Source organism: Ipomoea triloba, chromosome 11 (genome assembly GCF_003576645.1).
Source record: "Ipomoea triloba cultivar NCNSP0323 chromosome 11, ASM357664v1".
Classification (NCBI taxonomy): Eukaryota; Viridiplantae; Streptophyta; class Magnoliopsida; order Solanales; family Convolvulaceae; genus Ipomoea; species Ipomoea triloba.
In genome coordinates, this window is record NC_044926.1 from 5,503,505 (window position 1) to 5,518,041 (window position 14,537).

General features: G+C 32.1%; 1 protein-coding gene across 3 annotated transcripts; it reads left to right on the forward strand.

The window, feature by feature from the left end:
- Window positions 1-7,954: 7,954 nt before the first annotated feature.
- Window positions 7,955-14,282, forward strand: LOC115997407 (organic cation/carnitine transporter 7). Of its 3 annotated transcripts, XM_031236955.1 has the most exons (8): window positions 7,955-8,093; window positions 8,208-8,304; window positions 8,934-9,202; window positions 10,117-10,354; window positions 10,757-11,285; window positions 11,370-11,572; window positions 11,912-12,157; window positions 13,977-14,282. In XM_031236955.1, exons 3-8 carry the CDS (start codon window positions 8,934-8,936, stop codon window positions 13,983-13,985), a joined length of 1,494 nt encoding a protein of 497 aa, XP_031092815.1. In that variant the 5' UTR covers window positions 7,955-8,093; window positions 8,208-8,304; the 3' UTR covers window positions 13,986-14,282. The 3 variants fall into 3 exon arrangements, with proteins under 3 accessions (XP_031092815.1, XP_031092814.1, XP_031092816.1); XM_031236954.1 differs by lacking the exon at window positions 13,977-14,282 and having other exon boundaries at window positions 11,912-12,463; XM_031236956.1 differs by lacking the exons at window positions 8,208-8,304; window positions 13,977-14,282 and having other exon boundaries at window positions 11,912-12,463.
- The last annotated feature ends 255 nt before the right edge of the window (window positions 14,283-14,537 follow it).

A 14,537-nucleotide genomic window follows, 5' to 3' on the forward strand; every position in this document is an offset into this window, starting at 1 on the left:
AGTGTCACTTAGATAAAACATGGTAACATTACCAATGATAGTTTAGTCCATTTACATAACGTTATGTATTAGTTTAGCTGAAAATCTAGTTGTTGTGACAAGTTATGTCAATTTTTTTTTTTTGAAAGCACAAGTTATGTCAATTTATTTAGTTTGCAAATTGTATTTTGAGTAGCGGTAGATTCAACAAAAATGATAATGAATCAATTGTCAATGGAAGGAACGGCATTGTCTGAAGCTACGATTAAAAAGATTTAAGTTGTTAAGCAACCGTTTCTAAGTAATGATAACTTTAGTGAATCTACATAGTGTTATTAGTTATATACCACGTAATTTAAAACTTGAGTTGTATTTTTTTTTTAATTCACCGGGTCTTTCTCCGTCACCCACATTCGCTCGGGAGGCACAGGAGCTGGGGAAAATTATTCCCCACAAAGAGAGCTTACTTGTCACTTGAGCTACCCCATTGAGTTGTATTATTAAGCTTATAAATTGTACTTTTAGAATCTACAAATTAGCTAAGAATGGTGTCATTTGATTTATCGAAATCGAAAACAATAATAAGAGAGAATGACATTGTTTGTAGGGGTGCTCAAACTTCAATTAAAAATCAGTTAACCAACTGAACCAAAGAATTTTGGTTAATTGTTTTTAACTGATAAAATTTGGTTTGATTTATAGTTAAGGAATTTATAAAAATTTGGTTATCAGTTAATTCAGTTTGAAATTTATTTTCAGTAAACCGAATGGTTAACTGAAAACTTACGCGCGCGCACACACACATCCTTAAGAGAAAACTAAAAACCAATCTTAGCCTTTCATTTGATATTTTCGTAATTATCACAAATTTTACTGTGTAACTTTTCACATGGTATGTATTACAATTTACAAGAATGCACATTTAGTTGTTACAACTTACACAGTCAACTTTTACTAATAAAATTGTACTTTGCAAAATGTCATTGCATTTTTGTTCTGAAATGCACATTTAGTTGTTATAAAGTGCACTTTGCAAAATGCAAAAATGCAGTGCACTTAGTGTTTAGATTTTAGAGTTTATGATCTAATTTTTGCATTTATATCCTTTATTTTCCTTACTCCAACCATTCCAACATGTAAGCAAAACGGTAACATAGCCTGATAAAATTTCCCAAATCAATTTCGACATTAATGTGTGCATCATCCTCTTGTGTAACTCCTCCAATATCATTCTCAAAATTAGACAGTAATAATTCTTCAGCAGAATTATTACTGTCTTCATCACCTTCATTCCCTTCATCACCTACAGTACAGTCTTCCTGACTTGTTTCCTCATTAACCTCAACATTCCCTTCATCACCTACATTACAATCACCCTCAGCTATTTCCTCATTATTTCCCTCAGCATTAAGTTCAACATTCCCTTCATCACCTACATTACAATGTCCCTCATTACTCTCAACATTCCTTTCATCACCTACATTACAATCTCCCTCAATACCCTCAGCATTCCCTTCATACCCAAGTAACAAATAGTATGGAATTAATTCAACCTCATATATTCCATGATCCACATATATATCACATGACTTAAATGTAATGGCTAGTTCAGTGAAGTCTAGAACACTTGCATCATTCCACAAAACTCTTAGTTTGTCCAATGGCTCATGAAGTGCTTTGAAATACAATGTTTCTATTTTTCCATACTTAACCTTCTTTTATGAACTTCACTAAATGTGGGTATGAAAGCAAATCTGAGTCTATATCAACATACCAAACATCCCCATTAATGTACTGCAGTTTTGTATCTTTAACAAAATTCCTCCCCATGGTGTATTACTAGTTCTATATTGTACATCACTAGAAAACCTAACAACAAACAAGACATTCTCAGCATTTTAATTATAAATTCAAGGAAATTAAACAATTTAGCCAATTTTGTTGGAATTATTAAGGGTTTATGTTTAATTTGATTGTGACTCAATGTAACCACTTTTCTACTTTATTCATAAGGTTTAGGGACCACAACTTTGACTTAATATTTCATTGAACAATGCAAGCATTTCTACTTTATAGTTAGGGTTTAGGGACCACAACTCTCTAACTCAATACTCTATTCAACAATAAAACCATTTTTCAACTTTAATATTGGGGTTTAGGGACCACACGAATGACTGTATGTTCCATTACGCACACCAAATGACAAAAAAATTTGTTCCATTCTATACAACAAAGCTCATCAAAAGACAAGGATGGACCACATAAGTAAAGCAAAGTAAAGATGTCAGGATTTCAGTTTACAAACACATAATCTCGCATGCTTTTAACAAAAATAAACAATAAACTAAACCCAACTATAAAAGAAGTCAGAAACTAATACCTCAGCTTCTGAAGTTGATAATGCGATGTGAAAGCCTTCAAAGTCTTCAAACAACAAACCAACAACGTAAGTACTGATTGAACCAACGAACCAACAACGCAACTTCAGGTTTGTTAATTTCGGATTGGGGGTTTTGAATTAGGGATGTCGAAATCGATTTGGGAATTTTACACAGGCTATACGATGTTGTCATTTTGCTAACACGCTGGGGTGGTTGGAGTATGGAAAATAAAGAAATTAAATGCAACATTGCCATGTAGGAAAACCATGTCAACGCTTAACCGGATCGACGGGTTCCAACCGGCTACCAGGTGAAATTGAATGGATTTGCGCTGTTGAGTGATGTAATTGAACCTTTTTTTAGTCGAGTGGCTTGATTGCACTTTCGCGTTATGTTCAGTGGCCAATTTGACTCTTATTCCAATTATTTTTTAAAACTTATTTAGAAATGCATATTTAGTTGTTACAAAATACACATTTAAGTATTATAAAGTGTAGGGTATAGGGTTACAAATTGCAAAGTAAAATTGATGATAATTATGAAAATGTCACTATATTTCTTTTTTTTTAATTGATCAATCTATTCGATTTTTACAGATATAAGCATGAGATTGGTTCTTATTATGTATACTAGTTTTATACGCGCATTGCACGTATGGGTTAATGCCCAATGTTTATATTTAAATAAATATTTGAAAGTATATCAATGCAAGATTATATAGAAGAAGTTTATACATGGATAATTGAATGTCAAATTTTTTTATTTAAATATCTAACTCAGAGTATATGAATCCAAGATAATATAGAAAATTCATTATAATTATTACTAAAATAAATGTTTGCAACCTTGTAAAATCGATAGTCTAAATATTTGGTCTAAAAATGATAGTCTAAATAAATACTACTTTTCATTTGAATTTTTCTAAATGTTCTTAATTCTCTTTTGAGTAACATTGTCATTGTCTTTATCTTTACTATTTGTTCTATTCCTTTTTGTTGATAGTGTGTTATTTGCAATTCGATTATTGTTGGTAGCATAGATGACAATTTCATGCAATGAGATTATGATATAGGAGTTATGGACTTTCCTTTAGGTGTTCTACTTGGGGTTCATTTGGTTCAACTATTATTGTTGAATGAGTTATTGTGGATAAAGAAATCCATAGTTTAAGAAAAAAAGATTAAATAAATTAATAAAAATTTAAAAATTTAAAATATTATTTCCAAATTTACATAATTAAGTTTCTCACTCTATTTACTCTTATTAAATTAAATAAATTAGTAGCTACAACAAAAAATGATACATATGTATTTCTTTATTTAGAATTATGTGTCTACAATACCTTTATTTGAAAAAATTATTCATTTAAATTAAATAAGAGAAATAATTTCATTAGTTATATTGTCTTTATTTTCTCTCATGCAAAGATTCTTTACATTCAAATTTCAATTGATATTCATTACATTGTCCATTATCTTATTTTTACAATATCTTGTAATTAAATATCAAAGTTATAGTACAAAATAATGTTATATATTTATTTACCAAGTATTTTATTAATACTATGAAATTTTTTTTAAAAATAATTTGAAGCTAATTATATTAACTACTTGGGGATTAGTTGACAAAGATAGTACTCAAATAACCCAACAAATTGAAGCGGAATCGCTCTATTTTACTCTTATTGAATTAAATAAATTAGTAGTTACACCAAAAAATGATACATATGTATTTAATATCTTTGGAATATATAATATTTTAAATTTTTAAATTTTTANTAAAAATTTAAAAATTTAAAATATTATATATTCCAAAGATATTAAATACATATGTATCATTTTTTGGTGTAACTACTAATTTATTTAATTCAATAAGAGTAAAATAGAGCGATTCCGCTTCAATTTGTTGGGTTATTTGAGTACTATCTTTGTCAACTAATCCCCAAGTAGTTAATATAATTAGCTTCAAATTATTTTTAAATTGGTTAACTATTATTGTTGAATGAGTTATTGTGATAAAGAAATCCATAGTTTAGAAAAAAAGATTAAATAAATAATAAAAATTTAAAAATTTAAATTATTATTCCAAAGATATTAAATACATATGTATCATTTTTTGGTGTAACTACTAATTTATTTAATTCAATAAGAGTAAAATAGAGCGATTCCGCTTCAATTTGTTGGGTTATTTGAGTACTCTCTTTGTCAACCAATCCCCAAGTAGTTAATATAATTAGCTTCAAATTATTTTTAAAAAAAATTTCATAGTATTAATAAAATACTTGGTAAATAAATATATAACATTATTTTGTACTATAACTTTGATATTTAATTACAAGATATGGTAAAAATAAGATAATGGACAATGTAATGAATATCAATTAATAAATTTGAATGTAAAGAATCTTTGCATGAGAGAAAATAAAGACAATATAACTAATGAAATTATTTCTCTTATTTAATTTATTTTTTTGATAATGAATAATTTTTTCAAATAAAGGTAGTGTAGACACATAATTCTAAATTAAAGAAATACATATGTATCATTTTTTGTTGTAGCTACTAATTTATTTAATTTAATAAGAGGAAATAGAGTGAGAAACTTAATTATCTCAAATTTGATTGAGATGAGGTTCGAACCTAAGATCTTTCTTATAAAAATTAATGGGTAAGTTAAAAGTTAACGGAATATTAACGGAGAAGAGAATATTAACGGAAAACTTAACGAATAATCATAAAAGTAAGGTTAAATTAGGTCATCTCTATTAATAATATTAATCTGAATTATCTTAGCCATCTATTTGATTAAATAATTAATCTGAACCATCCATTTGATTACTGCCATTTTTTTATACCCATTTTAGGCCTAACCCTCTTTGGCTCTTATTAGTATAGTAGATATTATCGTCTTAAGGGAAATATAGATAATTTTAAAATATGAATAAATAATATTATCTTTTTGTTATATGTAATGCTATGTAAGTTTGTGTAGATAAATATTAATTAGTTAGTCGAATTATCTTTTGTTGGAGAAATTTCGGATAAGAGGAGAAAACAGGAGAGGGAATGAGATCTTCAGGCGCGTGATATCACTTTCCTATAAGCTTTTAATCTTTCCTCTTCAAAACCAACGAGGTAACAAGATTAAATCTTATGGGATACAAGAAGATGAAAACAAAGTTCTTAGGTTGCTTTGATAAGAACTTACTGGAGAATTATTGAACTGTGATATATCAAGATATCATGCAAAATAATTGCGTGTTTGATCAGATGACACTCCTAGAATTTATAGAGATAAATTCTAACTGTTAGGAGCAGTTATTGGAAGTTTATACCAGTTTAAAAACTGACTTCCAAAAATATATATGAAATATATTCTTTTGGATTTCACCATTCTGGTTCAGACAGTTACGTACACACATGTGGAATATAATTTTAAATTATATTCACATGTTAATATCTCCAAACATATAACTGATTTTGGATTAGTGTACGTAGGATAAACTTAGTGTGCATGTAATATATAATTCAAACAATTATATAAATACTTTAATATTTCAAAGTGAAAACCACATGCAGACTAGTAAACTCACTGCCTCATTCGAGAGGTAAAAGTCTCTCACGTAACACATTCCAAAACAATGCATGCAAATATAGTTCAAACTATTATCTTCATATTTTAATATCTCACATGCATGTGAACATGCAAAACAGGACATATTAAAATACACAAGTGCATGCATAAAAAAAAAAAAAAAAAAAGAATGCAAAGTGAAATGTTCAAGCTTGTTCGAGAGGTACATGTTCGAGACATAAAAAGCCTTATATGTTCATGCCTTGCGCGTATACGAGAGGTAAGAGGCAGCGCTCAAAATGCCTTTGAGACATAGTTTCCTTGCGTACCTGCGAGACATCGACAAAACGATTCACGCAAAACTCAGTTCGAGACATCGTTTCTCCGCGAACCGATCTCTCGTGCGAACCAACCTCTCGAGGCATCTCTCGCGATCTCTCGAACATCTCGAGATTTCTCAAATAACCCAAAATCATCTCTACCAAACTCAATAATATTTACTACTCCACAACTCCAAATATTATTTGAGCTTTCATGGTAGACATCTGAATCATTAATCTCCATTACTATATAAATATCCAACATCTTTTACGTTATACCATTTGTCTTAACTTTGACCAAGTATATTCGGATCTGATTTGAAAGTCACATTTTTAAATTTGATAAACAAAAAAATTCACATTATTTTAATATGTCGATCAACAGTGATGAACAAATATACAACTATAATTACAAAAATATCGTTATATTTTTCTTAATTTTTAATCTTTGATTTTAAATATATGTGTAAGATTATTCTGTACATCTATCACGAGAACCATAATTTTCATTCGGACCTATTTATATATGGCAAAAACTTGTATAAGACCGTCTCACCATGAGACGGGTCGGGTCAAGATGCAAATGTAACACTTATATGCACAAATATCATACTTATATTCTCAAGTGTAATACTAATCGGAAATAAAATTTTTGTTACTTATTAGGGTAAATGTAATACTTTTGAGGGAAAATACAATACTTTTACATTTCGATTTAAAAGTATTACATTTTTCCCCAAAAGTATTATATTTGACCTTATAAGCAAGAGACACTTGTCAACATTACTTATTATGAAAAAAGTATTATTGTTTGTCTTATAAGTAACAAAAATTGTATTTTTTATTAGTGTTATATTTGAGCATATAAATATGACATTTGCACATATAAGTATGACATTTGCATGACGCTTTGACCCGACCCGACCCGTCTCATGAATAAGGATCCGTGAGACGGTCTCACACAAGTGTGACCCTTTATATATACACACACATTAGCTGATTATTGTATTAGTATTAGTATTTATTTTTAAAAATTAGACAAATACATGTTAATCTTTTAAAATGTAGTGCACATAAAACAACAATTTTATCTGTCATATTTATTATTCATTAATCAAATCAACTCTTTATTCTTTGCCAAGGACCTTGTGGTCTAGTGGCATCAAACCCTTCCATTTATACTGGAGGTGGAGGTGGTGGGTTCGAGCCTCAGTGGAGTCAATGCTGACTCTTGTGCTTAGATACTGCATTCTAATAGAGTTAGTAGTATTCAAAAAAAAAAACTCTTTATTCTTTATTTATTTTCTTTAGTACTTTTTATTTATTTATAAATTTAATTCTTTTGTGTTGAATAATAATTTTAATATAGTTTCTAAATATATATATATTTTGTATACTAATACTAAACTTAATATTATAAAAAATTGAATTAAAAATAAATTTAGTCTGGTTAACGGAGTCAGACACATCAAATTAGACGGAGGAGTAGTATTTATGAAAATATATTATTATTATTTTAAAAAATTATTATTATTATTATTACGGAGTATTATTTTGTAAGTTAATTCGTGAACAAACGTATTAGTGGATTAACCCTGGGCGTCGGGGCCCCGGATATTTCGCGACCAATTATTTCCCAACAAAAGGGAGAACTAAAAAAGAAAAAATAAAAGAAAAAATAAAAGAAAAATAAAAAGAAAAAGAAAATAACTGTTCTTCCGAAGATTGGAAAATGTCATATATTTTGCTTCGGGTTGGTTGACTTTGAAACAATTTGTTGGAAGAAAAGAAGACCAAGAGATTACTTCCATTTTCCCTGAATTCCTTTGATTTCAACGAGGTATGTTGCTCGCATTCTGCTGTTCCAAATATATTTATTTTTTGTTGTCGGTTTTTCTGGATTCGTGCTTTTTTTCTTTCATCTTGCAAACGTTTTCTGTGTGAATCCTTGCAGCTGTGGATTCAGCTTTGCCTTATTTTCTTTTCATTCCTTCGTGCCGGGGGCGCATTTTCTGTATTGAACAAAACAGCGTTCTAAACCAACACCGAAAGTACGTGCTTCATTATTTAATTATTTTTTAAAATTTTGCATCAATCCAAATGGATTGTGCTTTTTTTCTTTCTCGAATGTTCTAATTTGCAAAGGGTCCCTGCAAAATTTGATCTTTCGAATTTATTGTTCAAAAAAAAACAAAATTGCAAGGAATGTGTGCGTTCTTTAGTTTTTGGATGATGCAGATCTAGCAAGGCTTTGTTTGATCATCTATACGCAGTTTTGGGGGTTTTTGTTATAATTAGGGGAAAAAACTCTTTGGAGGTGTGCAATGTTTGTGATTCTGGGGTACAATTAGAGTCAAAATTTTATTTTGAGATATTTATAGTGTTTATGGCATTCTTATGATGTAATTGAATTATTGAAGGATGAATTAATCTGATATGCAGGGTTTCAAGGATATTGGGAAGATTTTTAAGCTAATAACACATTATTTACATAATTATAATGAAATATGATGATCAAGAATCATTTAAGTAGCTAGATGTGTGCTTTGATTTCTATCAAATTATTTATGCATATTCCACTCAAGTAGTATTGTTTGAGTAGCATATAATCTATCAATCATGGATCAGTTTCTAAGCTCTGTAGATAACGATACCAATTTTCTACCCGTCTCTATTACAGATGGACGATGAAAGCAATGCCTATACTGTGGAGGAAGCGCTTGTTACTATGGGCTTTGGAAAATTCCAAGTTCTTGTGCTCATATATGCTGGGATGGGTTGGATTTCTGAAGCCATGGAAATGATGCTTCTCTCTTTTGTAGGACCAGCCGTGCAGTCTGCATGGGATCTTTCTCCCCATGAAGAGAGCTTACTCACTAGTATGGTTTTTGTTGGAATGTTATTTGGAGCCTACACATGGGGCATTGTTTCAGACAATTATGGAAGGAGGTAACTCATTGCGCCTTCTGTTGCTCATAAAGTCATATGTAAGAATTGTATATCTAGTTTTCGATTGTTTTTTTTTTTCCCCCGATATCTAGAGACTTGCACTGTTCTTTACTCTTCAATTCTTATTAGTCTAATTTAATGGCTATGTTTTTCACAAGTGTGAACCTGACTTTATTTACACTTTGGCCTATTCTGCTACTATAAATGATGCAAGGGTGCTCTTTGGTGTCTATTAATGGAAATCCACCGCAATATGAGAGAAGTGGAAGTTCTGGTTTCTGAATGAATGACTTTGTGAAACTGAATAATTTTGTTTCATCTCTGAATGGATCAAATGTAGTTAATGTGCTTTTCTTAAAAGTGACTTGAGAATCTATAATGCACTGTCATGATTTACATCATAATTGTGAAGATTTGTATAACTGTGAGTCTATGAATTTTGGGCTGGTTTTTTAGCATTTTTTTTTCTTGTCATTCAATCTAATGGTCTGTACCTGGCAAAGAAGAATAAACTCAAAGCCTGGAAATTAACGGAAATAAAATTTGCTTCACTTCAGAATGCAATGAAAAAGGGATGGTGATGTTGGGGGAGAAATATACTAGTAAACATTCTTGCCTTAGGTTGAGCATATCTCCCAACTATTTTGTCAGGTAGGGAACCTGCTAATCAACTCTGTTGCTTTTCTTTTGGGTTAAGAAGTTACCCATGTCTTGCTCTAATCAAAGGCAACAAATGGGCTTTTCCCCGCTCCAAGAGTTTAGCTAAGATCTACTGCATGGCTAATGTTATGATTTAAAATGCTCCTTTTTTTGCCTCTCCCGGCTCCTATTTTTCTTCAGTTAATTTTCTATGCATACAAGTCTAACAATTCCCCCCTTCTCCTTTTGTTTGTCCCAACTATTTTATTCAACAGGAATGGATTTTTTGTGACAGCAATGATTACAGCAATAGCTGGTTTATCAAGTTCTTTGTCCGCAAATATAACAGTGCTGATTATCATGCGTTGTCTAGTTGGTGTTGGCTTAGGAGGAGGTCCTGTACTTTCGTCATGGTTCTTGGAGTTCATTCCTGCTCCAAATAGAGGCACTTGGATGGTAGTTTTTTCGGCTTTCTGGACGATTGGGACAATTTTAGAGGCTTCGCTTGCATGGGTATGCTAATCCAGGTTTCTCAAGTCGAAATTTGCATCTTGTTTTCTCTTTTGATCTGCTTAACATGGAAGTGTTTCGTATTGGCTACTTTCATTGTCTTCTGGGTGAATTTGCCATTTGTACTTTGATGTGCTGTTTCGTTAAGCATTGATGGGATTATTCTTTTTCACTTTTCCTTCAATAACATGTACTAATGAGTTTCTTCCCCACTTTCTCGTGCAAGTACGCAAATTATCTTATCAGGCATCTCGAAATCATGCATATGATGCTTTTTTCCATGTTATTTTCTCAAAAGATAAATTACTTAGCTTTAATATCCTCGTGTTAAACTGGAAAAATGAGTGGGAATAAACATGTTTGTTGCTGAATCCATATATCCAATACTTCTTCTGCTTATTGCAGGCTGTCATGCCAAAACTGGGCTGGAGATGGCTACTTGCGTTTTCTTCTGTACCCTCTTCATTGCTTCTTTTGTGCTACAGTTTCACCATTGAATCACCGAGGTATTTGTGTGCAAAGGGGAGACGAGACGAAGCATTAGTTATCCTGGAGAAAATATCGAGAATTAATGGAGCGAAACTGCCACCTGGAATGCTTGTTTCTGACAGAGAAGTTGCGGTGGAAGGTAATGGCTCTGCATCAGAAGATAGACATTTGCTGTCACCAAAGGCAGAAGAAAGTGTAAAATCTAAACCGGTGGAACCTGCCACAGGATGGTTTTCTTCACTGGTTATGCTTCTTTCACCCGAATTAGCTAAATCGACTCTCCTTTTGTGGACGGTTTTCTTTGGGAATGCGTTTTCTTATTATGGCCTGGTTCTGCTGACAACCCAGTTGAACAGCAGTAAAAATAAATGCGCTGCCTCGGGGGTGCAATCTGACGCTCACGAGGGTGTTAACTACCAAGACGTTTTAATCACTAGTTTTGCAGGTATGACTTCTTGTTTCAACCAGTTTTACTAAACACGAGACTCATCATCTTGATTACCGTTTTTTGTGTTTGGTTTACTTGAAGAAATCCCGGGACTTCTCCTCTCTGCTGCAACGATTGACAGGCTTGGTCGCAAACTCTCAATGTCATCCCTGTTCTTCATCTGCTGCGTTTTCCTTCTCCCGCTCGTGTACCCTCAATCCAAAGTCCTAACAACCGGACTCCTGTTTGGAGCTCGCACATGCATCACCGCCACCTTCACCATCGTTTACATATACGCTCCAGAGGTAAGTCAAGAACCTTTCACGACACACATTGTCCCAATCCGAACATTTCCCCTCCCATGTTTTACAAAACCATGACAAGTTGACAATGTGCATTCCCTCTTGGGGTGTCAAAGTGGGTCGAAACCTGCGGGCTAACCCTAAACCGCCCCTCGTGGGGCGGGTTAGGGCCTAAAATTTTTACCTCCGCAGGTTTGCGGGCTAGGGTCACCTGAACTCTAGCCTGCGGGCCGGTCTGCAAAAGCCCGCCAAAAGTCAGACCAGTGGTGGGGTGGGCCTAATGGGGTGAGCTGGTCTGTTTTGACAGTACTAATTCAGTAATTCCCTCGTTACCAACTGCAGGTATACCCAACGTCTGTAAGAACCACCGGGTTTGGAATCGCGAGCTCGGTGGCAAGAATCGGGGGCATCGTGTGCCCGCTGGTTGCAGTAGGGTTGATCCATGGATGCCACCAGACTATGGCCATCTTGCTGTTTGAGGTTGTCGCCTTCATGTCTGGCGTTTGTGTCATCTTCTTCCCCTTCGAGACCAAGGGCCGTGAGCTGAACGACAATGTATCCAGAACTAAGCGAGAGAATACACTAGAGATAAACTAATACAGGAGTACAGGACCCCAACACAAAAGAAATTTTTTTCTAGCTATCTGTTTATCTATGGAGTTGCCATACGTTGTATAGTCATTCTTTTATAGGAGGATTCAATAACTAATTTTTGTCTGTTCATTTGAGTCACTCTGCTCATCCATTTCTCTAAATCCTGGCAACTGTTGTTACTCCAGTATGTTAATAGGGATTAGGAGATATACTACTCTGTTACAATTATAATTTTTCCACCAATGGACTTATAGATTATAATCAAAAGGTTTATTGGTGGATAAAAAAAGTTAAAGACAATTATATTTACTTTTTTTTTTAAATACATTTTAATCTATTAGTAGTGTCTCAATTATCATGTTCATAGTATATCTAAGTGTATTTTCTAAGAATTATAAATTCATCTCTCTAAGGATTTCCATCAACCCCTACTTATGTTGAAAGAGAAATTTAATCTAAAATTGTCATATAACTAGAAGTCCATCACAAAGTCTTGGAGTTAGGTATTAATAACTCTAAATAGGTACAAGTTTTCAAAGCAAAAGAGTATAAGCAGATATAAGAGCATCCATATCAGTTAGAAACTGTGCAATTCAATCGGCGCGACCTTTGTTTCCATTTCAGCAGTAATGAACCTCACAAAAATCTTGTCCTTGCAGATTTTTTGCACTATTCCAAAAACCCTCTAAAATCCATCGATATGGATGCTCTAATATTATGTTATTCTGATATTCGAATATTTCAAATATTCAATGAGAAAAGATAGACCTCACATGTCAACCAACGGGTCTAGGAGTGCCCATTAATGACCATGTTGTTTGTCTTCAATTGTTACTTCATTCAACGAGGTTGCTTACATGACTATGAGAGCCCCTTATTGCACCCATCGTTCATTCAATTCACTAGTGAAACTCTTCAAGTACTTGATAGATAGAAAAAATCATTTGTTATCATTTAGATCAATTTTCTATGCATGTTATCCTTTCCATTTTGAAATGAATTGGATCTCAAATCTCGTTCAAAGTCAATTAGAAAGAAAGATCTATCACTATTCATCACGAATACACTTTTGAAGCAACCCGTCTTTGACCCATGCCGCCCCATCAAATAATTACAAATAGGACTATCTAGTATCCCTTATTTTGTTTTTGTTTTTGTTTTTGGTTTTTCTTTTTGTTTCGTTTTTGTTTTTGTTTTCTAAAATCTATTTGGGTTAAGGACATGAATTAATTATAAAATCAACTATGAATGCAATCAAAATTTTAACAATATTTACATTTGATAAACTTAAATGTTCACATGTATAATATGTTATAACGTTGAATAGTTGATTTTATAATATACTCCGTAATAGTTAAACGTAAATGTCGTTGAAAACGTTACTATATTCATAATATAAACACAAACTATACGTGAATCCTTAACTCCTACAAAATGAACAATTATTTAATTAAATGAAAAAAAAATTAGAGTAAAACGTGATAAATTATTTTGAGAATAAAACTGTTTCCACTAAAGTGGAAAATTATGCCGTGGACCTGGATCCAATACGACGTCGTTTAAAAAGAAATTATTAAATATATAGCCATGAAATTTGTGAATGTGGAGGTTTCAAATTATGAATATGGAGTATAGAATTTGTGAATGTAGAGTTATGAATGTGTGAATGTGTAGTAGTAGAGTTAATAGAGTTCTAGGAGACCTGAAATGTGTGAATGTGGAGGTTTCAAATTGTGAATATGGAGTATAGAATTTGTGAATGTAGAGTTATGAATGTGTGAATCTGTAGTAGAGTTAACAGAGNACACTAGAGATAAACTAATACAGGAGTACAGGACCCCAACACAAAAGAAATTTTTTTCTAGCTATCTGTTTATCTATGGAGTTGCCATACGTTGTATAGTCATTCTTTTATAGGAGGATTCAATAACTAATTTTTGTCTGTTCATTTGAGTCACTCTGCTCATCCATTTCTCTAAATCCTGGCAACTGTTGTTACTCCAGTATGTTAATAGGGATTAGGAGATATACTACTCTGTTACAATTATAATTTTTCCACCAATGGACTTATAGATTATAATCAAAAGGTTTATTGGTGGATAAAAAAAGTTAAAGACAATTATATTTACTTTTTTTTTTAAATACATTTTAATCTATTAGTAGTGTCTCAATTATCATGTTCATAGTATATCTAAGTGTATTTTCTAAGAATTATAAATTCATCTCTCTAAGGATTTCCATCAACCCCTACTTATGTTGAAAGAGAAATTTAATCTAAAATTGTCATATAACTAGAAGTCCATCACAAAGTCTTGGAGTTAGGTATTAATAACTCTAAATAGGTACAAGTTTTCAAAGCAAAAGAGTATAAGCA